Raw genomic sequence first — 26183 nt, 5'->3', positions numbered from 1 at the left:
CATTTGACTTGCTTTTTAAAAATATTATTTTTTTCCTTATAACTTTTGATAGAGAAGAAGTAGGGCTTTAATTTTATATTTTACATGTGTATTATCTGTGACAAGATATTTCCTAGCATGCTATTATTCTTGACCCTTTGATCTTGACTTGCACAAATTCAACTTTAGTGATAACTTTTGAATGACATATGATAGGGCGTTCATATATGACATATTGAGACCTTACCCATGCACAAAAATTACCCACGAAAAGCGGGGGGCTTCTACTTATTTTTGTTGCAAAGTTTCAAGTTTAAGTGCTACTTTATTTTTCCTTTGTTTTAATTTCTGTGTCTTTCAGGGTGCAAGAGATGTAATTTTTTATGGCATATTGTGTCAATAGGAACCCCCTATCATATGTAATAGTCAGATCGAAGTAATCACCAAAAATGTTTTTTTTTAAAATTAGGTCAGTTGTGAAGGTCAAGGGATCAGAAGTCATAGCATGCTCTGATATATGTTGTCATACATAATGCATAATACAGGTCAAATATAATCACCTGAAGCACCGTCCCTTGATGTCTTTTGTAGACTGGCAATAACATATGTGAATTATGAAAGCCTTAGCCCTATCCGTTCAAAATAAGTGATGGTCAAGGTAAAAGTTTTTCAAAAAAATGTTCAATGTTCATATGTCAAATATAAAAGCCCTATTTCTTCTCTATCACAAGTTACACGGAAAGATAACGATTTTGAAAAGTAGGTCAAACTTCAAGGTCACAGGGTAAAAAAACATGGTGTATTTAAGAATGGTAAATCACACGTAATATACTTGTGAAAAATGAAAGTCCTATCTCTTCTCATTCAAAAGTTTGAGTTTTTGAAAAGTAGGTCAAACTTCAAGGTCAAGTTCACGGGGTAAAAAAGAATAGTGTATTAAGAAAAGTATTGTCACAGGTGATACACATGTGTAAAATCGATAGCTCTACTTTTTACTAGTCAAAAGTTATGGCCAATGTAAAGTAATGCTATTTTTTTTTTTTTTGAAAAGCAGGCCAAACATCAAGATCAAGGTAACGGGGTCAAAAATTAAAGTATTTTTGAAAACGTCCTGTCATGGGTAGGCCTATCTCTTCTCCTTCAAAAATTATGACCAAGGTTAATTTCTTTTTTGTGACGAACGGACAGATATAATGTTCCCTCGCTTTCAAGAAAGTGGGGATTTGTTCATTGTAAAATACCTTTTTTGTAAATATCGAAGTCGAAAAACTTTTCATCAGACAGTGAATAAAGAGAACTTTCTCAAATAAACCTCCAAATCTTATGAGGGAACGAAAAGTTGTATGATATTACCAATATAACTCCAGAAAACGCTCTGTTATTATTATATATAAACTATAAAAATGGATAAAAGGCAAATATGTATTCCGATTGTAGCAGAAGCAGTCATTTATTGGTGTTTTTCGTATTTTAGCTCCATCACTGATTAAAAATAGAATTGCCCGTTGTCACGTGACACGCATAACTGCATAAATTAAGATGGCGACTTGCTGAACGAAAACCTGCCCTTGTGAGACTTTCTTCCAAAATTTCGTCCATATGAAGAAGAGAAATTGGCCTCTAAAACAACATGTCGGAAATAAATACCAGTGACCTCACTCCTGATGAACTTCGGAGGGAACTTGAACGTCTGCAGACCGAGTTACAAGAAACGACCCAGGAGAAGGTGCAGGCTGCAGAATACGGTCTTGCCGTTCTAGAGGAGAAAGAACGCCTTCGACAGCAGATAGAGGAGGTAGAGGCGCAGTATGAAGCCGTAAAACACGAGCTCGATTGTGCCAAAGAGGTAAATAATCGCCTTTGATCTTTTTACCAATTTTGTTGACCATGTTGATATGTGTATCATAAGCATGATGTCGGCTTACTGTATGAAGCATGCAATCAAACCTAAACACAGCCGGCATCAGTACTGAAGTATTCCTTTACATTATATTATAATGCCATGACATTTATAACGAGATATTTGTAACTTGTATCAAAGCCTTACATTTTCAATCACAGTTTGTATGATTTTTGTATGTGTATAGTTTGTATGAAATTTCACCACATGTGAAACATCGTACCCATAACACTGAGTCACCTAGAAAATGACTATGTTACCCTGTTGACTAATACTGTGCCTGTCTCAAACATGTGTTTAGGTATTACTAGGTGCAGTTTATTTTGGTATATTTATTGATATGTTTTGTGTTTAACTTTTTAAAAATCATAGCAGTGTTATCGACTGAAAATCGTATTAAGTGCATAAACTATCACAGTTCAATCTTGTACATATGTACACTATATATAAAATCCCTCCATGTAAATTGTTTATGTTTATCAGGGCTTCTGTGTAGCAATGCAGTCTGCCAGTCCCTCATAAGTATAACACTTAATAGAATAGAAAACCGGTTTGATGAACTTTAATAAAAAAAAAGGCTTTTTGAAACCTTAGTTTTAAATACAGTTTTTTATGCCATTGAACAAATTGAGCTCGATAAAGCATCTAGCTGTTTTTTGATAATTTGTTAATCATGTTTTTTTTTATATCATTAAATAATTAATTTCAACCAAGTTTCAAATGCATATTGCTCTTGATTTTTTAATTTCATTCTTAAACTTTGTAAATATAGTTGCGGGAAAATGTAACATGGGTAAATATATGCTTTGATATTGAATTCAAACTCTTGGGAAAGGTGTATTTTAGTAGATGTTGCCATGTTATTTGAAATCTGCAATTATGAACTAAATGTTTATTTTGGCATTGTAATCCATAATTCCTCTGACTTAATTTAGCAGATAACTCTAAATGACTTTATATTTCCAAGAACTTTTAATTAGTTTTATGTTATAGATAACACAAGACTGTCTGCTTGTGAAAATTTTATTTACAAATATATTTTCTAAGAATATATATTATATGGTCAGCATTAACCAGAATTCATAAATATTAAGATTTGTCCTGCATACAAGTACCTAACTCATGAAAATCTGTGGAAATTCAGTAGACATGCCTATTTTTTTTATTGTCAAGATGATTTTGGGACAAACTTGGGTCAGAGGAAATTTGGAATTACTTTGTTATACGTGTTAAGAGTGTCATAACCATGCAGCCTCACTCTTGAGTGATTAGCACAGTGAAATTTTGATCACAGAAGCACGTACTGGACTTGTTTATAGCTGGATATGTCTTTTAAGTTTGATTATGCACAATTGTCAGTTTAGTTTGAATCACTTATTTTGAAAATTTATTTAATGGCTGCCGCAAAGATCTTGCTGTACTTATTTACAAATAAGTGTTTTGAACTGTTAATTGTTTTAATATTTTTGTAAATCAAGTGTACACTAGTTGGAGCATCTGAATATTAAAAAAAATTTGCCTATATTTCTGAAATGAGACAAATTTCATTGATATAGGATCTCATATTTTTCATAAAACATCATATAATCCAGTGTATAAGTGTGATAAATGACTTTTAATGAAGGATTTGTTGTGTTTGTGCTGGAGGGATACACCATTCTAAACTTAGCTGCAACATTTGTCAATCACTGATACTTTCTGTAATTTTTATAGAAGGTACAGGATAAGCACCACAACTCCAGAAACATACATTGTATATAAAATAGATTTTTTTAATGAATTGAAGCTAATTGAAGTAATTCTTCCTCTTTTTGCAAACTTATTATTGTTGACTATAAACTGCAGGTAATTCTCATTTAATACACCTGTAATTAGAGACAGGTGTAATTAAGTGTGCAGCAAGCATGTCCTATCATGCCACAGGCTTTCACTGCAGTACAAACACGTCTCTAGCTATTAAGTAACATGTGTGTTCAGTGAGTTGACAAAGTGAGGGGTCAGATATTACATAGCCTCGCCCTTCTTTCATATTGAATGTCATGATATGATTTAAATGTCAAATACACATAAAGTATGGATACTATAGTCTCTATAAGGTGTATAAAGATTTTGTAATTGTCTTTAAAAATTATAAACAGTAAATGCAGAGTATAATCACTAGTTTTGAACACATTATAATAATTCTGTTTGGAGAAATCATTCATACTTGTTCAGTGGTATATATTGCTCTTAACATTTCATTATACTATGAATCAGTAAATAATGACTGTCTAGTTGTGATACACATAAAAACAAGAGTGTAATTATGACACTTGAATGGTGTTACCTGTTTGTTACTCACCTGTACATTGACACAAGGTAAACTAAGAAATGATGTAGGTGGCCCCTTAGACAATTTTATAAACCCTGGAAGTTGGAACTCCTGATTTTTAAAAATGACAAAGAAAGCTTAGCAAATTGATGTAACTTTATGTACTCCCTTTGGGACAGGTAGAATTACAGGTGTGTCACAGACTCACAGTGCTCTGGCTGTGGACAGGTAGATACAGGTCTGTCATAGTGCTCTGGTGTGGGACAGTATGATATAGGTGTGTCACGGTGCTCATGTTTAGGACATGTAGACATTTGGGCTGTCAGGTTAGGTTTGAAGTTTTCAGCAAGATCGCTGTGTTTTGATCTCCCGTGACATCTGTGAGTCTCTCATTCCTGTCTGTTGTTATGCTTAAAAATCTACTTAATCAGGGACTGACATCCTTCACACACAGTTTATAGTGGACTTGTTGACCATCAAAGATAAAAATCTTTTCACTTACATCAGTCAAACTTGCAATGTCTATATACTCGCCTAGTTTTTTGGGAGATGAATTTAGCAGTCCTTCACACACAGTTTATAGAGCTTATAAAAAAGTTTTAAGATCTGCTAATATGGCATTGATCAATGACCATCAAAGAATCAATAATTGCATTTTGAAGGCTAAACACCACATCAGTGTAATGCAGTCAGAATTTGCAGTTACATAATACAAGTTTTTATGATTTGTCTGATTAGGCAAGATCTTGCATTGATTGCAGAACAAAATAATGCGAAAATGAAATATTCATAAACTTTTAAACCTTATACAAACTTACAAAATACTATTATAGGCGGGGATTTTTATTCAGGGTAATTTAAGGTCATGGAGCAGCTGACATTTGACCCCTGCTTGGATGTGATTTATGCATTAGAGAAGATTGTTTGCAGCAGCTGTTTATATCAAACAGCTGAGCTTTCTCTATCTTATTACATCTGTCTGTTACATCTAAGAAAGAGAGCCTGCAAATATAAGACACTGCATGCAACTCTTCATAGGGATGGAGATAAAAAAAAACTCCTACATCAGTACATGTAATTTTTAATTCAGAATACAAGCAATGTTACAATTGATGAAAAACTTCAGTGAATCCTAACAAAGGAAAGGCACTGATGCAGATAATTAAGCCTGCACATGTCATGATCTGTTAATTTGTTGTAAAGGATTATCTCCATCTCATGCATCTTACCACACTGGTGTTCACCACACCGTCAGTCCATCACTGGGGGTTTGTTATTGTGGGCTTAAAAAGAATAGGATATTACAGATTGTTTAGAGAATATGTGGTTGCAAATAATGTAACTGTTAGACCTAAGTTTTTTTTTTTTAAAAACTAATTTTATGGGGGGGGGGGGGGGGATACTGTTGCTGATGGCATTTGGCATTTTGTGAGTGCTAATATATGACTAAAATTTTTGAATTTGATGTTGATCATAACACAACCAGCACAGAAATGTTGTAATATTTATTATAATTGATGCCTACATCACAGGGGATGGATAAATATTTTAAGGAATGGAAAAAATCATCGAAATCTGAGAATCAAGGTTGATGTGATTTTCTTGCACCTAAACTGTTCAAAAAATTGTATTTTTTGACGGGCGTATCATGCTGTGGCGCGGCACTTTATTTTTTTTTGGGGGGGGGGGGGGGGGGGGGGGGGGGGGGTGGTATTTGGCATTTTGTGAGTGCTGGTACATGACTAATTTGAATTTGATGTTGATCATAAGTTTGTGGGGGAGGGAGGGGTAATTGATAGTTTAATTATCATTATGGTATATAGTATTGTTGAGACTGATGTAGTGGTGTTGTACTTTTGAGAGTGTGGGGGGGGGGGGGTGTCTCATTGATTTACACTTCTGCTACTCTCATAATTATACATAAACATGAGTGAGACAGTGGGGATAGTGCCATACATACATTTTCTACTGATGAATATTAAAGTCAATGAATTGGCTCTTCTGAAAATGTTTAAACATGTTTATAATTGACAATGACATATCAGTGTGTAAAAAACTGTTTTTACTCTAGCCTAATTACATATATAGATTTCTTAAATTAGAAACAGACATGTATACCATAAAAATAATTTACCCTTTTAATTGAATTACTTCCATGACTTTGCATAGATCTGGCTTTATTTTGATACACTGGTTCTTATATTTATGCCCTGCACAGCATTAGGGTTGGTATACAAATGGGAAAGGATACTGTTCAAATACTATGTATGCTATCTTGGCCTTCATCAGAATTCTTTGTTTGTTTTGATGAGATGTTAATTAAGTACAGTGTGTAATTATCTGGATTATCATCATCCTGCTAATCAGGAACCAATATTACATTCCTTCCTTATTATCAGAAAACTTTTTTCCTGTTGATCAGAGATTTATATAAGGAACTCTGGGCTGACAATATGAAGTTAACTTATGTAACTATGGATTTTAGAAAACTAAAAATTAGAATTGTGATGAAAATTTGGTTAGCCCAGTGATATAGATTACCTCTGCAGTTGCAATTTTGAAAGGAAGAAAATCCATCATTTGAGACTTTTCATTTATCTTAAGAGTGATGTCTGGTAATTTCTGAACCAACAAAAACTGTGATTTGGTTTAATGAAGTATATCTAATATTAATTACTTCATGTAGTACATGTAACAAAAATTTTAGGATAGGTAAAGAAGGTAACATGTTTTCCAATAAAATGATTCTCTTCTAAAACTGAGAAAGGGGTACCATAAATTTTGTCTTGTACATTAAGATACAATGAGTAATGATGACAATTATTGTCTATTGAAAAACTTAATTTTTCACAATTTGTCATGATCAAGTCACAGAAGGGGCTTCAATTTAAAATATTGAAGAAAATCACTGCATAGAATATTTCTTTCGACTTATTTATTACAGTTTTTTTTTTCAGAAATGTCATCATATTTGATTTAAAGATAATGGTTTAAATCTGTATTCTAGATCCAAATGACCCTTGAAGAAGACAATTTTATAAGGAATAATAGACATTTTTCCCAGCAAGAGTTGTCTCTCTTATTAGGGTATCAAGAGTTGTCTCTCTTAGTATCAGTGAACCTTAAATCTAAATGCTTACAGTTTTTGCAGCCATGATGCATTCCACAATGATGTAACTTGATTTTTATGCCTATTTTCTATTGTAGGCCCTTAGCAAACACCAGGACACCTTTCGAAAGCAGCAGAAGTCGGGGATCCACCATGAAGACACCTTTCTACAGGAGGCTGCCTCTAGGGAAGAAAGCTACAAGTCCACCCTTATTGAGTATGAGACCGAACTCAAAACCTGCAAGCAGGCAATCGATCGCTTTTCTTCAGAGAATGAGCGTTTGAATGCGGCTCTGCTGGAGTGTCAACAGCACAATGATAGTCTGGAGGAGCAGCGCAGGCAGATCAAGAACGAGATCCGCGAGTACAAGATTCGAGAGAATCGCAACTTGGCGGACTATGCCGAACTTGAAGATGAAAACATCATGCTGCAGAAGCAGGTTTCTCAACTTAAACAGAGCCAAGTAGAGTTTGAGGGTAAGTGGGAAAAGGATGTGAATTTATCAAGAATAACTAACTCTCGTCATTATGTATCTATTGAAAATTTAGTGGTCTGTTGTTTTAAATGCTACAATTCAAATGTTGTAAAGAAAATTCACTTTCTCCCCTACTTTTTTTTGCCCATTGGAGTGCAGGCTGTGGAGAAAGGCTTAAAAGTGCAGGGGCACCTGTACCATTGTAACTTAACTTTCTCAAATTCTCAAATAAGACCTCACATAAGTGCCCTAGCCTTGTTGACTTCCTCATTTTAAAGGAATGCTAAGAAAGGAGTTTTCCAAAGAGTGCAACATATTTTGACATACGTTCTTAAATTGATAATGTTATCTTTTAAAGTATGATCATATGAGAAAACATATCTTCTTGCAAACATTTTTCGTCATGTATCATTTGATTTCAACTGACCTATCATAAATGGACTCTGTTGAGAATGATCTGTGATTGATTACTATAAGTCCAATAAGTCTTTTGATCGCATGATGTATAATGTGTCTTATTATTCATACACATTATTTCAGGCATGAAGCATGAAGTGAAGCGACTCCAGGAAGAGGCTGATGACCTAAATGTGCAGTTGGATGATGCTGTAAATCTGAAAAAGATCGTGGATAAAAATTATGAAGAAGCGATAGCAGCACTTCAACATGAAAGAGAGCAGAAACATGCCCTTAAGAAGGAACTGGACACTAGACTGAACCAGGAGTCCATGTTTAACCTGAGTAACTTGGCTCAGCTGGGAGGGCTGACTGACGGATTACCACGCTCTGTGAACCACGACAACGGAGTGGCTCCTGACGAGGACGATAGCGAGAATCCGGCTCTGAGGCGGATTGAAGCCGACTTCAAGAAGGATGATACCAAGTCACCTGTGAAACCGGGGCCAGGAAAGGTGAATGATATACTGAGTGAGATACAGGAGAACGAAGTGAAAAAACTCGAACAATTACTAGAGCAGAGTGAATCGGAAAAATCAGAGCTTCAGAATGCTTTAGAGGAGGCTCAGAAACTCATTGAGGACACTCAGAAGGACCTCATCGAGCAAAAGAGCAGAGCCGATCAACTCAAAGCTCAGATATCCTCAGTAATCAGCTCACCTGAGTCTCCGGGTGTGGACGACTCGCTTGATGACCTTATCGCCAAGGAGACTGATCCAGAAAAGAAGGCTCTGCTGGAGATGAAGAAAAATTTAGTTTCCAATGAGCAGAAATACTCAACAGCTTTATCTGAGATTACTCACTTACAGAGCGAGATCAGCAAGCTGCAGGAGAAAGGGCACAGTGGGTCTATGCAGGGAAACAAGGAGTTTGACAGTGCAATTGATGACTTAAGAAGTAAGTGTAACCATTATGAGGAGCTGATCAAGGATTTGGAGAAGGATCTGAAGACAATGACACTAGCCGCTGGGGAAGCTCAGGGAAGTCTAAATACCACACAGGACGAGTTAGTCAGGACCACTGAGGAGCTAGCCCAGCTTTATCATCTTGTGTGTGAGGTTACTGGAGAAACGCCTAGCAGGGTTATGTTAGACCATGCAAAGGCATCCTCACAACTCTCACGACAGGAGAATGGTGAAGAAAAAGAAAGTGAAAACCAAGATGAAACCTCACCAAAGACCACTAAAAAATCAAAATCCAAAAAAGACATTTCTGGTAGTGAGATTAAGGGTGATCCTATCTCCTGTTATAAACTTACTGAGACAATCATTGATCAAGTCAAGTATCTCAGGAGAGCTGTGGAACATCTCATGGAGGTATCTAGACAACGTGGAGATGACTCAGAAAGTTCTGATGTTCTAGAATTACAAGAACAGATTGTGAAACTCAAAGCCATGTTGTCCACAAAGAGAGAACAAATAGCCACACTCAGAAGTGTTCTTAAGGCCAACAAATCAACAGCTGAAATTGCTCTAGCTAATCTCAAACAGAAGTACGAGAATGAGAAAGTGATAGTGACAGAAACTATGATGAAACTAAGAAATGAACTGAAGGCACTCAAGGAAGATGCCGCAACATTTGCCTCATTAAGAGCCATTTTTGCCCAAAGATGTGACGAGTATGTCACACAACTGGACGAGCAACAGCGCCAACTAATCAGCGCAGAGGAGGAGAAGAAAACCCTGAACTCGCTCCTACGAATGGCGATCCAGCAGAAACTGACGCTGACCCAGAGGCTGGAGGATCTAGAGTTTGATCGGGAGAGACGAAGTCTTAGGCGGCAAGATGGGGGTGGAAGAGGGCGGAGTAAGACGGCGTCCAAAGTAAGTCACTCCCACAACTCTTATCCTGACGAGCGGCCCGGGGGCGTGAGGTCTTATCACCATAACTACAGGCGTGATTATTAGTCGCCTGTTTGCGGTGAGTTTGTCAAATCGACATGATTGCTTAGGAATGCTTGGCAACCATACCTCCTTTATGAAAACTTTTAATTATCTTATATCTGGCATTCTCTTTACTTAATCCTCAAATACATTCTTTCTTTCATAATTTATTTTAAAAATATTTTCATAATCTCCATCTTCAAGGTGCATGATTGCTTTATTAATCAGATGCAAGTCTTCGTATGAAATGATAGGAATGAAAAGTTTGAAACTTTGTTTTAAATGATTGTTACTATAGATATGTGTACAGCTATATCATGAAATGTCAAATATGCAGAAGCACTATGTATCAGAATTAATCTTTTTAATTCAACATCATCAAGGAAATTAAAGAAAAAGCATAACTATCTTCATTGGATTCACATTATTTTTAGTAAATTGATATGTATCAGAATATATTTTCATGGAAGAAATTTTTTTGAAAAATGAAATATTTTATCAAAAAGTATATATACATGATGAGAAAAGTAAATGGAGGAATGGTTGCCAGCAACAGCACTCTCTCTCTCCTATGCTTAGTCCTATACTGCTAGAGGTGAAGGTCAGGTCACTGGTTTGTATTGTAACCATGGTAACAGTACATGTAGGTCACTGTCCACGGGGAGTTATAGGTAATTGCTGTAAATAATGCTTGTCTGAAGTCAATACTAATACCTTGAGCTAATTTACAAGAGTATGAAGTTAGTTATTTTATAGCCATAATAACACATAACTCAGTGATTTTAATTACCTAATGCAGAAGAACATAGATTTGGCAAGAGATACCACATGCTATTTTGCAAGAATTTAATTTCATGTATTTACATTTGTAAAACAATTACAGAATACCCGTGTACACTTGGGGGGGGGGGGATTGATGGTGGAGGAATGCCCTGACTTAATAACTTCTTACCAGTAAAATTAATTTTATAAAACTGATGTGCAAACTTAGATTGAATTGTTAAATCTCAAAATTCTTTGAAAACAAATTTCTTTTTACATGTAATTTAGAACTTTCAATTCAGTTTTTTGAAAACATTTTCATTTTCCATTTACATGTACCAATACTTATAAAAAGTTGCATGGACATATGATTATACTTCTTTAAAAATGTACTTTGTTATATCCTTTACATTCAAAATATACTAGTATTTTAAAGCCATGGGGAATAAAAATTACTTCGCTCAAGGTGTGTTTGTTATAACCATGTTTACTGAACTAGAACTGTTTGGATCAATTTCCATCTTTTTGAACATTCTATAATATAAGAATTCTTTTTGAAAGTAACATGCTTCATTGTGGAGGGATGTCCATATTAAGTTAGGTGAAGTCTGTTTAGTTTAGAATATTCTATCATTTGACCAAATTCTTTCCTTGTATTTTTGACAACTTGAGTGATTAGTATACCTTAAATTTGAAATCCAAGTGTAGATACTGCTTTTGTCTATATTTTGTTTTTTTTATGCCCCCTTATTGATGATTCAGAGGTGTCTAGCTGCATTCAAAAGCATTTATATATAAACAAAGAAATCTTTGAAAATAAGGGGAAATAACTCTGTGAGTTCTTAAGGCATGCTCATTAAATTATTTGTTACATGAATGAATAAAAAATGCGGCTAAGGGTGTGAAATGATTGGCTCCAAAAATTTTGTTGGCAGTGTGTGCCTTAACCTGGTGACAAATCAATTTCATTATAATTGATTGTTCTCTGTTTGACTGTACGTTGTACACATACCAGTAATGAATTGTAGACTTGTTTCTCTTTTCCACCTTGTACTGGGAGTAGCAGTACGTATGATGTGTAATTATCTTTTTATTTCTTATATCCAATCATTTACAGATAAAATTCTATGTCTTATTAGATTTGTATGTCTGCCTGCAGATACATAATGCATGTTAATTATCAGAGTACAAAATCATTCAGTCATATTAAAATTAGACCCTAGGTATATGGCAAAACAAATAATAAAACTCATTGAGTCGAAAAACAGATAATTAAATGTTGGGGCTAATTTTAGATAGACTGAAAATCATATTGTCTGTGGAAGTGGAAAATTGTTTCAATTAATTTGTGTATTTGTAGCTCTTACCATTTCGGGTTTTAATTTAGTGATTTTTATGCCCCCCTTTGAACAACGGAGGGCATATTGCTTTGCTGTTGTCTGTCGGTCGGTCAGTCAGTCTGTCGGTCTATGAAGATTCTGTTCATTTTCTTCACAACTGTTGCACATACTGAATTGAAATTTGGTATACAGATTTATCAGAAGAATATCTAGATCAAATTCTGTTTTGGATACGATTAAACTATTTTTGACAGAGTTATGCCCCTTGGGCTTAGAAAAATTCCAATTATTTTGGGGAGGGGGCATAAGTGTTTAACAAACATCTCTTGGTTTAAATATAAAGTTTCATGCAAACATAACATCTATGCATTTGCTACTTTTGATATTTTTAGAAAAGTTCAAAATATTCAAACACTTACTCCTAGGTTTTGAGTGGTAATGATAACCAGCTTAATATTTTATTCTGAATTATTCAGTAGCTGCTTAACTTAATTTGTTCATCATTCTTTTTAAATTCTGTTGCTTTCTTGAATTTCTTATCTAATGAGAATGCTAAAGGACTTTTTAAATGTAAGAGGAAAGCATGTAATTATGTAATACTTGTAATACCAAAAGCAAGTATATTTCTTCAAGAGGAGACATTTTGCACAAACTCCATACATATTTATTTTATAAAGACAGAAAGAGGATGTGACATTTTCATTAATTATATCTATAATAAAATAATTGATTTATCATTTAATGATTTGAGTTAAACTGATCTTCATACAAAATATCTTCAAGCAAATTATTCTGTGAAATTCTCTAGGCATTTACAATATTTTTATGATTTTCAAAAGCAACCTGACTGTGATATTGCATTTTTTGCTTTGTAGTGCTAACTTGAATCCTCAAGGAAAAGAAGTGAGATTTCCTGAGAGACGCCAGTACCAGAACAGATCAGCTGATACCAGACGTAGGGGCATGCTAAATACCCCGAAAGCTTCATATCTACCCTGAAGGAAATTCTCCCTAAACTGGTGCACAAAGAGGAGATGAGGGATGAAGCTTAAGGACTTATTTCAAAGCTACAAAACGTTTCTGTGATATCTCGTCTGGTAGACAGCATTGCTTATACATGTAAATCATCGTGTTTTTAAAAAGCTGCATTTTTTACCAGTGTTATTTTTTTTCAGCTTATATATGAGCATTGGTATATATATAACCTATGTATTGTGTCAAGTGATTTGATCTGTACAGATATTAATTAATATGCTGCCAAAGCCTGGTCACAGATTGTGGAAGTGGTATATGGTAAAGTGGTGGTGCCATTTGGTGGTGCCTTTAAGGCTGTGCCTGTCTCCACATGAAGCCATTCCATGTACAGAAAGATTGTAATCAATGTACACCATATGTATTCAGTATTCTAATATATAGTCATTTTCTAATGGGTGTTCATATCAAAGGCAATGATTAGTAATCTGGTTGCTTGTAGCAACTGTGCGAGACTTAGATGTGTTCTGCATGAATTGTAAGTGTTTGATTTCACGGGTAACTTTTTTTTTTTACTTTGCTGAAACACTGGGTTTTCCTCTAACTTTATATGTGCATGCACAACTTGTGCTTAAAAACAAATTACCATGAAGATATTATAATAAGATGTGAATGTTTGAAGTTGTTGACTTGATGTTTTCTAAACCTTGATTTGTAAATTAGATGCTTTATTGTATTTATTCATTATAAAGTCATTTTAAAAAAAAGGTTGTACTATGCAAGAACAACTAAAACTTGGATCAACTTTTGCTATTTTAACTATTTTCTCAATTTGTACATGTATAAAATATTTTGTTATGGTAGTACCAATGGAATGGATTTCAGTAATATATTTTAATTTATTTCAAATTTTATTTAATATGATATATTTTAGTTTGCTTGGATGAAGCATCCATCTTAGTAAGTAATGGTGTAAGACTGTGATAATTTTTTTTAAAAACATGACAGAATTTTCTAGACTTCCTTTATCTTGGTTCCAGTGTGTTTGTCGCTTTAAATCTTTATAAGAAAAATATGGGCTTACACATATCATCTTGGTAGATATAAGTTAGTCTATAATATTTTCAGGACTATGAGAAGTACATTGTATTGACTGCATGTAAATTTAATGTATTAAAAACAAAATCATTTACTAAATAATTCTTATATATAAAAAGTTTAAAGTAAATATTCTCAGACAGATTGGTCATCATTGTTGTCTTCTAATCAAATTGAAGTAGTTTTAATTCCAGAGAAAGTCATTTTAATCATGTATCTACGATTGTTACAGGCCAGACTATGTGTTTTGTTAAAGATCTGCAATAAAATACTAGGATCAGTATGTAGACTTGTCAATTTACTACAAACAAAACTTAATTGTGTTGCAAAGAATTAACATGCCAGAGTTCTATTTTGTAAGGAGTTTCTGTGTGCAGCAAAAGGCAGTTGCGTAGAGTGGAAAGTTATGTGTAGCCCTCTTTATTTCATTATTTTGCAATAGGTTTGGAAGGGATATAGTAAACCCATGAGTATGTGTTTTAGTTTGTCCATTGTGTAAAATGGAAGTGATGTAATTTTTGTCAGGGTCAATGTCAAAATTTCCTTGATTAATAGATAGGCTCTCTGTGAGGAGGGTGCTCCACTTTGCATGGTGCCTTTGTTTTCTTCTAAACTAAGTTGGAGAGCATAACATTATTCCAGTCATGCCTACACTACAGCAAGATTTATCAGGATAGTACCGATATACCTACACAACTGTTTGAATTATCTCCTAAAACAACTTCACTCCAAATATTGTTGAATCAGATCTCATATATGTGACCACCCTATAAATTTTCTCATGATTTGAATACCTGAATACCTATATAAATGTAAACTAAAACTACTGTTTGATTTATCTCTTATGCTCTGCATAACTTGAACTACTGTTTGGATGAACCAAACTACTGTTTATATTAATGAGATTCTATGTAATGCCATGTGCGGATCTAGATGGGAGGTGCAACCCTTCCTGAAATTTGCAGAGTTTTAAAATGTATATATACGAGGTCATCGCGGACCCCTACTCTGAAACGCAAATTTATATTATTTAAGTTGGTATGAAAAGTCAAAGGTCTGAAGCTTAAAAGTCAAAGGCTACCCCCTCCTCCTGAAATAGATTTTTCAGGTTTGAGAAACGTTTTTTAAAATTTATTTTTGATTGGGGTGGACCCAACCTGGAATTTTTTTTTTTGAATCCCTGCCTGTATACAGTCAACCGAGATTATGTAAAAATGAGAACTGTCAGACTGCAGTTTAGGTTAATACAACTATTAATGGCGGGCCTTATTCAAACAGTAGTTTACTTCGATATCCATACGAGATAATTCAAATTGAAACACAGATTTCATTGTCGTACATGTAGGAACCGGGGGGATGTGCACCCACGATAATTTTGCCGAAATATAGTATACTAAAAGAAAACATAGAGCTTTAGATATATCCTCAATAAAAACGTCTGATGCCCCCCCTTTTCATGTTTGTCAAGGAATATTTGGTGGTTGATACTGTCCCCCAACTGAAAATACATGACTGTGCCCCCTCCCCCTTTGAAGTTGCTTCCTACGGGCCTAGCTCGGTTAAGCAGTCGTGTGAGATGATTCAAAACGGAATATAAGATAAGGCATTCATAATGAATATTTCAAACAGTACTCTCAATTGAAAAAAAAAATCATTTTAATATAGATTCTCAAACTAAACATCCTTTTGAATTACCTCATATGACTGTCTAACTAAAACTATACTGTTTGAATTTATATAAATGCTTGAGGATATCCGATCCTCAGCCAGGAAGGATAACTTAATTTTAAAAGTCTCAAAATGAAGCTTGAAATTTGAAATTGAAATTGCATTTTTTATTTTATGCATCTCAATGTGATTCGAGGTATTTAAAAAAAAAAAGTTTTTAGGAATGGTATTTAAAAAGTTAGTATTGTACCTTGAGCATAAAAGTGAGTATAACTTATATATTTAAAGAATTCTTTTTTTTTAATCTAACCTTAGTTACTAATGTTTATCAGCATGATATGAAATTAGAAGTGATTAATTGTGTTTTCTATGAATGGAAACACTCCATACACTATATGCATAATAAAATGATAGGAGTAAATAGGTGAAACTAAAGTACCGAATATTTATAAAAATCATGCCTTTTTTTAAAGCCCGATTACCTATGATTTTTATTCCTAAAATGTATTTATTGATCAATTTTCAATCAGAAAGTTCTATTCGCATTTCCTGGAAATTTATTGTTTTGAGATTTACTTATTTTCACTACAGATGAAGTTTCAAAAAACACCGATGGTAAAATAAAATACATTTCTTTGAGAATTTAGACATCTTTGTGAGCATTTTCGATTATTCAGTACCCGATTTTGAAAACCTGTGGATCGGACTACCTTAAAAAATTATTTTATAGGTAAGGTAAGGCGCTCAATTCATGTCTAGGGCATATACACAGATATATGCACTTGGTCATCAGGAAGGGGAAGTATAAGAAACCCCCTTAAACGAAAGAATTCATAAAAATATCTTACAAGACAGGAGAACCTTATAACTTCAGAGAGACAAAAATGAGAGAAAGATAGAAAACTCTTAATTCCGGTTTAGCTAATTGTCTGTTTGGGTTTTGATTTTTACAAATTTTACATTTCAAAGAAGGAAGTGTGGGTCCTTTATTATCAGTTCATGATAGTAAACACCCTTTATCACACGGTCCATGCAGTTTTGCCTGTGATATACAGAGTGAGGATCCATATTAATTTTCACTTCAAAGGTATGGCCTTTATTTCGGTGATCTTTATTAATTTGTGTGCCCTCTACTCTAATTAAATAAATCAATGACGAATTAAAATATGCTAAGCGCATGTGGAAAACTTTGTGCTGTGACCTTTCCTCAAAGCGTCATGCTTCTTCACATTCTTCTTCACATTTTATACAATATGTGAATTTAGGGTAATTGAAGATTTGTTTTCTGGTTGCATGTGTGTTTTAGTTTACATTGAAACTCTATATATACTGTATTGGGATTAAATGAGCCCATGTGTTAGCTGAGGGATATTTTAGGAACACTGAGGTATGTATGCGTAACAAATCCCTTTGTCCTGACCTGACCTGAAATCATTTAAATTTACGCACTTAACATATTCATTTTTAAATTATGCAGTCGCACACAGATCAACTAAACTTCTACGTTAATCAATTTATTTTGTTTTATTGTTTTAAACATGTTAAAGAGATGAGAAAACCCGAGTTTAACTAGTGACTTTTTTAAAAAGTTAAAAAAAATTCGTATCATTTATTTTTCTTTTAAGGAGGGCTAATAAATAGATCAAACAAATGGTTTGACTACTTTGCTTTACTTTCGACTATTCAGTTTTCCAAAATTATCTGTATTAAGTAAGAAGTACAAATTGAAGTAAGTCAGATATAAAAATCCTTTTTCTCATAATTGATTTTTAAATTATTTTTAAATTAATTTCCATTAAATTGCCCAGCTGATACGCAGGTTATAATATTTTATCAGCATCGTCAGTGTATTACAGAGAAAAAAAAAACTGGGGGTTTCGACGATGATTTTATCAGTTGCTATGTTTAGAATAGTGGCTTTAGCCTTTTTCTTCAAACATTTAACAAGCGAAGGTATACATGTATACTGCAGATCAAGGACTCATGCATGATGGCAATGTGATACATGTACGTTATTAAATTGTAAATATGGAACAAATGTTATGATTTATACTTATAAAGACCTAAGCTATGAGAGAAAGAGAGTGTAAAAAATATACAAATGTCTAGATTAGTCTATATTTTGGACTGATTTTGTTGTATATAAATTTTGAAATCCTAGAAGAGTCAAATTTAGAAAAGAAAAAAATGTCGTCTTAATAAGATAAAAGTCAAAATAACGAGATGAAAAGTCGATGTTACGGATAAATAAAAAATATTATTACAAGAAAAAAAAAGCTAAAGAAAGCTAGTCTTGACAGACTAAATAAATTAAGGAAAATAAAGAAAAATTAATTAAACAGTCGTTATAACTTTACACTTCAAGGCTTTTATTATAAAATATTATTTAAATATCCATTTGTTTAAATTTAAAACAAATTGTGAACTGTTTATTTTGTTTAAAACCCTACCTTTCAATGTCAATCCTTATTAGTCTGAACAATTTTTTGTCTCTTGAAATTATATCATTATCATCATGATTATTGTGAATCTTTGAACATGTGGAATGAAAAAATAAGATAGATACAGTCAAATTTATTTATTTTGATTCTATTAAAATGACTTTATAAAGTCATAAGAAATTCATGAATTTTGATAAAAGTTAAATTAAACATCTGTCCTGATTTCAATTTAAGTTTAAAGCTTAGCCCATTTCAGACCTCATCATGTATGGCCTTTATTTCAAAGTGTGCAAAAGAAGAAAGATTCAAAAGTCATTTAAAATATATATTCTTGAGAAATTCAAATTATATTCTGAATTTTTTCTTTCTTACTTTCAGATATGAGTAGTGTTGACCCTGAGGAACAAGAGGTCATTTCCTGTGACCTTTGCTCTCATCCTTCACTCCAGCATTTCTGTAATGACTGTCAGACATCTTTATGTACTGACTGTGTCAGTGAACATGTGGAGAAACTCAAGGCCCAAACTCATGATATTGTTCCCTTCAAGGACAGAAAACACGAAGTTATTTTTACTCCCTGTCCTTCACACCAAGGTCAAAGGTGTGAGGCCCATTGTAAACAGTGTGATGTCAACGTCTGCATCAAATGCATTCTGGGTAATCACACATCCCACCCAGTGTTGGAAATGGCAGAGGCTATTGAGAAAAAGAAAGCTGAAATTGAACAAGAGACGCATGAGATACAATCAGTCATTATCCCTAAATTTAGAGAGGAGAAGGAGAAGAGCAAGAGCAATATTCTGGAGTCAGAAGCAAGGTGTGCTGAACTGAGAAAAGAAGTCGAAGTTCACAGAAAACTCTGGCACCAAGAGGTAGATGAAGTTTTTGACAAAATGTTATCAAAAATAAAATTCATGACTGACAAACATATAACAGCATTGAAAATCCACCAATCCAAGCTAAGAAGTATGCTTCCAAATATGTTCCAAACGATCGAAAAGAACCAAGAGATTCTGAAGAACTATAGTGCCTCTGCTCTAACAGATCATAAATCTCGATTACACGAATTCCAGGAAATCCCTCCAATCATTGATATCACAATTCACGAACTGAATACCATAACAAACAAAGGGACAGAACTCAGTATAGAGTTGGGGGACTTCAAGGCTTCACTGACCCAGATAACACATACAAGTCAAACTGACGATGTCTCGACAGGTGCCCTCAAAGCATTGTCAGAGAAAGCTACAGTGGTTGCCAGTATTCCAACTAAGATGAAGAACTTGAGAGGTCTGGAGTGTGTTGGAGCAGACGAGGCCTGGGTTAGTGGTGAAGACAAAGCGGTGCGGTGTTTTGACGTTCACGGATCAGAGCGGGATGCAGCCACCACAACCTGTCCCATCGCTCCAAATGACATCGCAGTGAACGAACATGGTGAACTTCTTTACTGTGATGGTCATAATAAAACTGTGAATATTGTTAATAAACATTGGAAGACAGAAACCCTGTTCACAACACCAGAGGGTTGGCATCCTGATGGTCTGTGTTGTACAAGGTCTGGGGACATCCTTGTCAGTCTAGGAACCACTGACTTTCAAAGTCGCAAAATTGCCCGCTATGAAGGATCTAAACTTAAGCAAGAAATTAATAAAGATGAACATGGAAGCCCAATCTTCAAAGGAGGAGAATATGCTCTTTATGTAGAGGAGAACAACAATGGTGACATATGTGCCTCTGATCAAAATTCAGACAACCTGGTTGTAATGGACAATTCAGGGAAAATCCGATTCCGATATGATGGCAAACAAATTAGGAAGGACTTCCATTTCAGTCCTAGACAGATAGCCACCGATTCCCTGGGTCAGATCATCGTGGCCGATGCACGCAACAATAGTCTCCACATCCTCGACCAGAACGGACAGATGCTGCGATACGTAGAGGACAGTTTACTGGAGAAACCAATAGGACTAAGTGTGGACACCCAGGGGAGGCTGTGGGTGGGGCTTCTGTCAGGGGATGTCAAGGTCATTCAGTATATCAAATGAAATTATGAAATCAGTATTATATTAAATGAAATATAGAATGAAACATTTGTCCAGGATATCAAGATCATTCAGTTTATAAAATATAAGGTGGGCCTACTGCCAGGAGATGTCAAGGTCATTCAGTACATTAAATAAAATAAAGAGTGAGGCTTCTATCAGGGGATGTCAAGGTCATTCAGTACATTAAATCAAATTTAAAGTGGGGCTTCTGTCAGGGAATGTCAAGGTCATTCAGTATATTAAATTAAAGAAAGTATAGAGTGGGGATTCTGTCAAGGAATATTAATGTCAAAGTCATTCAGTATATTAAATAAAATATAGAGTGGGGCTTCTATCAGGGGATGTCAAGGTCATTCGGTCTATTAAATAAAATATAGATCTAGAGTGGGGCTTCTGTCAAGGAATATTAAAGTCAAGGTCATTCAGTATATTAAATAAAATAAAGAGTGGGACTTCTGTTAGAGAATGTCAAGGTCATTCAGTATTATTAAATCAAATAATGAGTGGGGCTTCTGTTTAGGGATGTCAAGGTCATTCAGTATATTAAATATAAAGTAGGGCTTCTGTAAGGGGATTTCAAGGTCATTCAGTACATAGAATGAAATATAGTGAAATATAGTTAGTCTTCTATCAGGGGATACAAAGGTCATTCAGTAAATAAATTGGTATGACAGTTATTTTCTACTCTTCAGTCTCAATTGGGATGGGTCTTGTTTATGTCAAGCCTTTCTAATTTAAACAGAAGAGAAGGCACTTGCCTGAGAAATAGATGATTTACCAGTATTAATCAAGATATCATATTGCCAAATACTCTGAAATTGTTGTCTAGTCTTTTTTGTTTATTCAGCTTGTGCAATGTTGTTACTTTACTAGTATTTAATGTCATTGAATATATTTGATATTTGTTGATAATCTTTTTCTTTGTTTGTGCATTCCCATTTTGTTGCATTAAAAATAAGTAAAAATATTCATCTTCAATCTTTAATTTAATTAAGGAAAATTATAGAAAAATTAAATGTTTGTCCAGAGTATCAAAGATTAGAACAATGAAAATCATATACCCTGGTAGTTGATGCCATACATCACACACTGGGAACACTGACTACTTCACAAATAAACACACAATTAGTACACTGTAATACATATGTCATATGTATAGTTATAATATAAGGTTAATATGTAGTCCTGAAGCTAAATCTTGTAGATTGAAAAAGTATTAATTCAGTTTTCCATCCATATATTAAAAGGTCTCAAATTGAACATACAGATATACATGTATCAATAAACTCCAAAATAAAACATTCATTTACACTTGCATAAATTCTTAAATTTAAAACAGTAGTTTTTCTTTTTTTTTCTTTTAATTAACTAATATCTGCGATCTCCTCTATGACTAGGTTAACATGTATAGTTCAGTAAAAATAAATTAGGACAATTTTACCCTTACTTTGGACTTTCAGTAAGGCACGGCATTCTCTGCGCTACATAATGGCGAATACAAGTAGATTCTCATTGGTTAAGAAATTAATAACATCAGGAACTTAAAATTGTTGTTGATAATGATGAGACGACTTATGCCCCAACTCTGTGTCGTGAGGGAACTTTTAATTGGCTATTTACTACACCAATTGACATTCGGCCGCATTTCTATCATATGTATATTTCAACAGTGAAGGAAAGCTGTGTAAATTTCAGAAGCTAATTACTAGGTAACGTCGAGAATGCCACGCCTTACTGAAAGTCCAAACTCAGCGTGTAATGGTAATAAATTTAGCAAATTCATAAAAATTAAATTTGAACCACTTGATATTACCAGGTAAATAAAGCTTTTGTAACAAGTTGTAAAGAGTGTTTTGAAAGAAAAAAAAACAGTCCATAATTGAAACATAAATTTATAAAAAAAAAAATAATGATACCATATGACACTCATCATTTTCAAACTTAGGTCAAATCAAATCAGTACTTTTACTCTGCATGAAATAGAGGTGTGTCAACCCATGAATACAACAGACAAATTTTCTTTGGTGATGCAGGGGTAAAAATTGATTTAAATAACTAAAAATGTTTCAAACTATTACAACAAAGAACAGTAAACCCTGGATATCTCTACAATTTGAAATATGGTGACATTGTTAAAAAAATAACACTATATGTATAGGGCTCCAGATGTCAAATTTCAAATATATATTTAATAATAAGTAATGGCACCACCAATTATTTTAGACACATTCCTGGCATTCAACATATTTATGTTCAAAATGCTTTACTGTTGGGCTGTTTCTTCATTAAATGAATGTATAGGGAAGAATTCTGATTTTCTCTAATTCCCCAGATTTGAGAAGTTCTTCAGATCAAAAAATGACCTTTTAAACCCTACATGTGTAGTCAAGATACAATAAAATTGCACAACATATCTTACTTATAAAGAGACAGTTGCAAATAATACATGAACAGTGTACATACATGACACAAAAAATAATAGCTACGTGTAGGAGGGTTCAATTTGCTGATCAATGGCAAGTGGTGGTATCTCAAATTAAGTGAAATATTTTCAAAAAGAATGTTAAACAAACAAAAAACCTTTGTCAGGTGAGTGTAAATATTATATTTTCTTGTAGATGTAACCTTGAATACATGGAAAATTCTTCATTAATTTGTAATTAATCATGGGGAAAAAGTTTTCCAGCATTAAAAAATGAACCCTAGCTGACAAAAATGACACAGCTGTTAAAGGTTTGAAATGATGGGAGATCATTTGGCACACATAAATGTTTACATGCAGATTGCACATTTTGAAAAGTTTATTATAGAATAATAAATGTATAAAACGATTGTGTAAATTTAATGATTGGTTCATATCCATTACTAAAACATAGGTAATCAGAGATTACAGAGCTCACCTCAACGAATGTTGTCTTTAAGTAAGGCAAAGTCACACAATTAACCAACAAGAAGTATACATTCCAAAAATGAAAATATTTTTAAAAGCAATTTTGATCTGATACTTTGAAATAGACCTACATAAAAAATTTAAACTACTTCTTCTTCATGAAAATGTAATGAAAATCCAGCATCTGAAGCAAATTTGAGGGTTTTCATCTCTTGATGCAGCATTTATGCAAGTTTGGTTTATACAATGTTATATAAGCCTTATAGTTTTTGGTAATAGACCTGCAACCATAACTTTTACCTTGTCTATTATCTGAAAAATGTATGTCCAATTCAGCATCCAAAGCAAGTCCATTAGTGTGCATCCTTAGATGTATCATCCATGCAAGTTTGCTCATTATAAGGCTCATAGTTTATTGGAAATGAAACATGCATCAAAACTAACATTTTCACTCATCCACAAAAAGTAGGTCAGATTCAGCATCCGAAGCAAGCCTGGAAATATGCATCCTTAGATGTATCATCTATGCAAGATTGGTCATTAAAGAACTCATAGTTCCTTGGAAATGAAACCTGCACCAAAAACTTTTAACTATTCACTCAACCGGAAAATGTAGGTCAGATTCAGCATCCGAAGCAAGCCTGGTAGTGTGCATCCTTAGATGTATCATCCATGCAAGTTTGGTCAACATAGGGCTTAAAGTTACTTGCAAATGAAACCTGCACCAAAAACATTAACCTGTTCGCTCAACTGGATAATGTAGGTCAGATTCAGCATCCGAAGCAAGCCGGTAGTATGCATCCTTAGATGTATCATCCATGCAAGTTTGGTCAACATAGGGCTTATAGTTACTTGCAAATGAAACCTGCACCAAAAACATTAACCTGTTCACTCAACTGGAAAATGTAGGTCAGATTCAGCATCCGAAGCAAGCCCGGTAGTATGCATCCTTAGATGTATCATCCATGCAAGTTTGGTCAACATAGGGCTTATAGTTACTTGGAAACGAAACCTGCACCAAAAACTTTAACCTGTTCACTCAACCGGAAAATGTAGGTCAGATTCAGCATCCGAAGCAAGCCCGGTAGTATGCATCCTTAGATGTATCATCCATGCAAGTTTGGTCAACGTAGGGCTTATAGTTACTTGGAAATGAAACCCACACCAAAAACATTAACCTGTCAACTCAACTGGAAAATGTAGGTCAGATTCAGCATTAGTATGCATCCTTAGATGTATCATCCATGCAAGTTTGGTCAACATTTATAGTTACTTGGAAATGAAACCCACACCAAAAACTGCACCAAAAATGTTAACCTGCTCCAAAAACATTAACCTGGTAATTCCTTTGCTGAAATTGCAGCATCTGAAACTTTGACTGGTACAATAAAACACATTTGAAGCATCTTCCATGCATGTCTCATCAGTATAGGACACAGAAGTAATTAAAAAGAAAACTGCTCCAAAAAACTTAACCTTAACCTGGGACGCCGACGCCGACACCGACGCGACGCCGACGCCGAGGGTATCACATAAGCTCCCCCCAACTTCGTTGAGGTGAGCTAAAAAATCCTAGGCAAGTAACATGTACGAGGGTTGATCCAAAAGTAATGTTACAGTGTCCATATCTTTTTTATTTGGCATCATATTATCAAATAAAATACAATGTATACCAAAAGATGCACGCATATAAATTGAATTAAAATTGAAATTTTCATTTAATATTGTTAACTTGAATTTATTTTATAGATGTTTAAAGCATAGAACAGAGGGGGTGTCGATGCATCACAACTAAACGTCACATTTTTTTCACAATGAAGAAAGACAAACACATTTAAAAGCATCTAAAAAAAGCGCCTAATCACTCAATATTTTAATTTAGACAAAATTTACGTCAGTTTCTAGTCTTCAGTTGAAAATTAAATGATGTCATTGATATTTATGATCATAGATATTGTTGTTTTACTCTGATGCATTGAACAAAGGAAAAGTCAAAATGGAAAAAAAATGCTGCAATGAGCTGTAATGCATTTTTGCTTCAAAATGAGGAAATTACCAGTAGAGACAGTTGCGTTAATTAATCAGACTCACAGAGAAAAGAAAGTAAATAAGGAACTTGTTTATACATGGCAGGTGATTGGTCAGCAGAGGTCAGGAAGACCGAAAGATGGGAGGTTGGACGGAAACGTTCAGTGGAGTCTGACATTGTCAAAAAAGACAGACGTGTAACGGTTAGAGCGATGTGTTAAATTTTAAGTTTGTCTTATGGAACACGTTCAAAGAACTTTGACAGAGGACTTAATTCTGAAAATAGCGAGTGTACGATGGGTACCGAGAATTCTTAAAAAAAGGAAATTTGTGAACGTGTTCGTGAATCTCAAATATTTTTTAAATAAAGCAAAATGAAAGTGTTTAATTGTATGATGGTGTGTATCAATCATATGACGTAATTTATGTGCGGCCACTACCATAATCGCACGTTATATATAATCCAATATTTTGAAAAGTATAAATAATGTTGAATTGAAATTTTCAGGTCTGATTTGAAAAAAATATGGGTTTCATCATTTATAATTTTGTTGTTTTACGTCGACTATTCTCAATTTTATCGAAGAATTGACATTACTTTTGGATCAACCCTCGTATTTGTAATAAATTGTGGCTGCCTTTTCTTTTCAAAATATCTATGTATACTGACCTGAACATATTATGATATAAACTTTCTCTTACTGTCAACTGACAGAGTGTACCTACTTGATTAGTACATAAATTGTATTCTATATATAAAATGTCCCGTTACTGTGGAACTAGTGCATAATATTGGAGAAAATTTTGAGAAACAAGATGTGTTTG

The 26183-nt window shown here is 34.0% G+C and overlaps 2 protein-coding genes across 12 annotated transcripts; both read left to right on the top strand.

Annotated features, from left to right (window-relative positions):
- Positions 1–1493: 1493 nt before the first annotated feature.
- Positions 1494–14569, top strand: LOC134246733 (protein bicaudal D homolog 1-like). Of its 2 annotated transcripts, none has more exons than XM_062729090.1 (4): positions 1494–1825; positions 7398–7776; positions 8316–10054; positions 13092–14569. In XM_062729090.1, the coding sequence occupies exons 1-4, from the start codon at positions 1610–1612 to the stop codon at positions 13095–13097; spliced, it is 2340 nt and encodes a 779-aa protein (XP_062585074.1). In that variant the 5' UTR covers positions 1494–1609; the 3' UTR covers positions 13098–14569. The 2 variants fall into 2 exon arrangements, with proteins under 2 accessions (XP_062585074.1, XP_062585073.1); XM_062729089.1 differs by having other exon boundaries at positions 8316–10151.
- A 2369-nt stretch (positions 14570–16938) lies between these two features.
- LOC134246735 (tripartite motif-containing protein 2-like) lies at positions 16939–21399 on the top strand. 10 transcript variants are annotated; one of them, XR_009987697.1, is made up of 4 exons: positions 16939–17041; positions 18774–20693; positions 20764–20789; positions 20858–21399. XR_009987697.1 is itself a non-coding variant. In XM_062729091.1 (2 exons), the coding sequence occupies exons 1-2, from the start codon at positions 16954–16956 to the stop codon at positions 20438–20440; spliced, it is 1755 nt and encodes a 584-aa protein (XP_062585075.1). In that variant the 5' UTR covers positions 16939–16953; the 3' UTR covers positions 20441–21399. The 10 variants fall into 10 exon arrangements, 1 of the variants encoding a protein (XP_062585075.1); XR_009987699.1 differs by having other exon boundaries at positions 20764–20797; positions 20923–21399; XR_009987698.1 differs by having other exon boundaries at positions 18774–20797; positions 20923–20970; positions 21022–21399.
- Positions 21400–26183: the final 4784 nt, after the last annotated feature.

The sequence above is a fragment of the Saccostrea cucullata genome, unplaced genomic scaffold, assembly GCF_032062105.1.
Source record: "Saccostrea cucullata isolate Sc308-1 unplaced genomic scaffold, CSIRO_AGI_Scuc_v1 ctg159, whole genome shotgun sequence".
Taxonomy (NCBI): domain Eukaryota; kingdom Metazoa; phylum Mollusca; class Bivalvia; order Ostreida; family Ostreidae; genus Saccostrea; species Saccostrea cuccullata.
The sequence above is the reverse complement of the archived record's forward strand: the minus strand, read 5'-3'. Positions and strand labels throughout refer to the sequence as shown.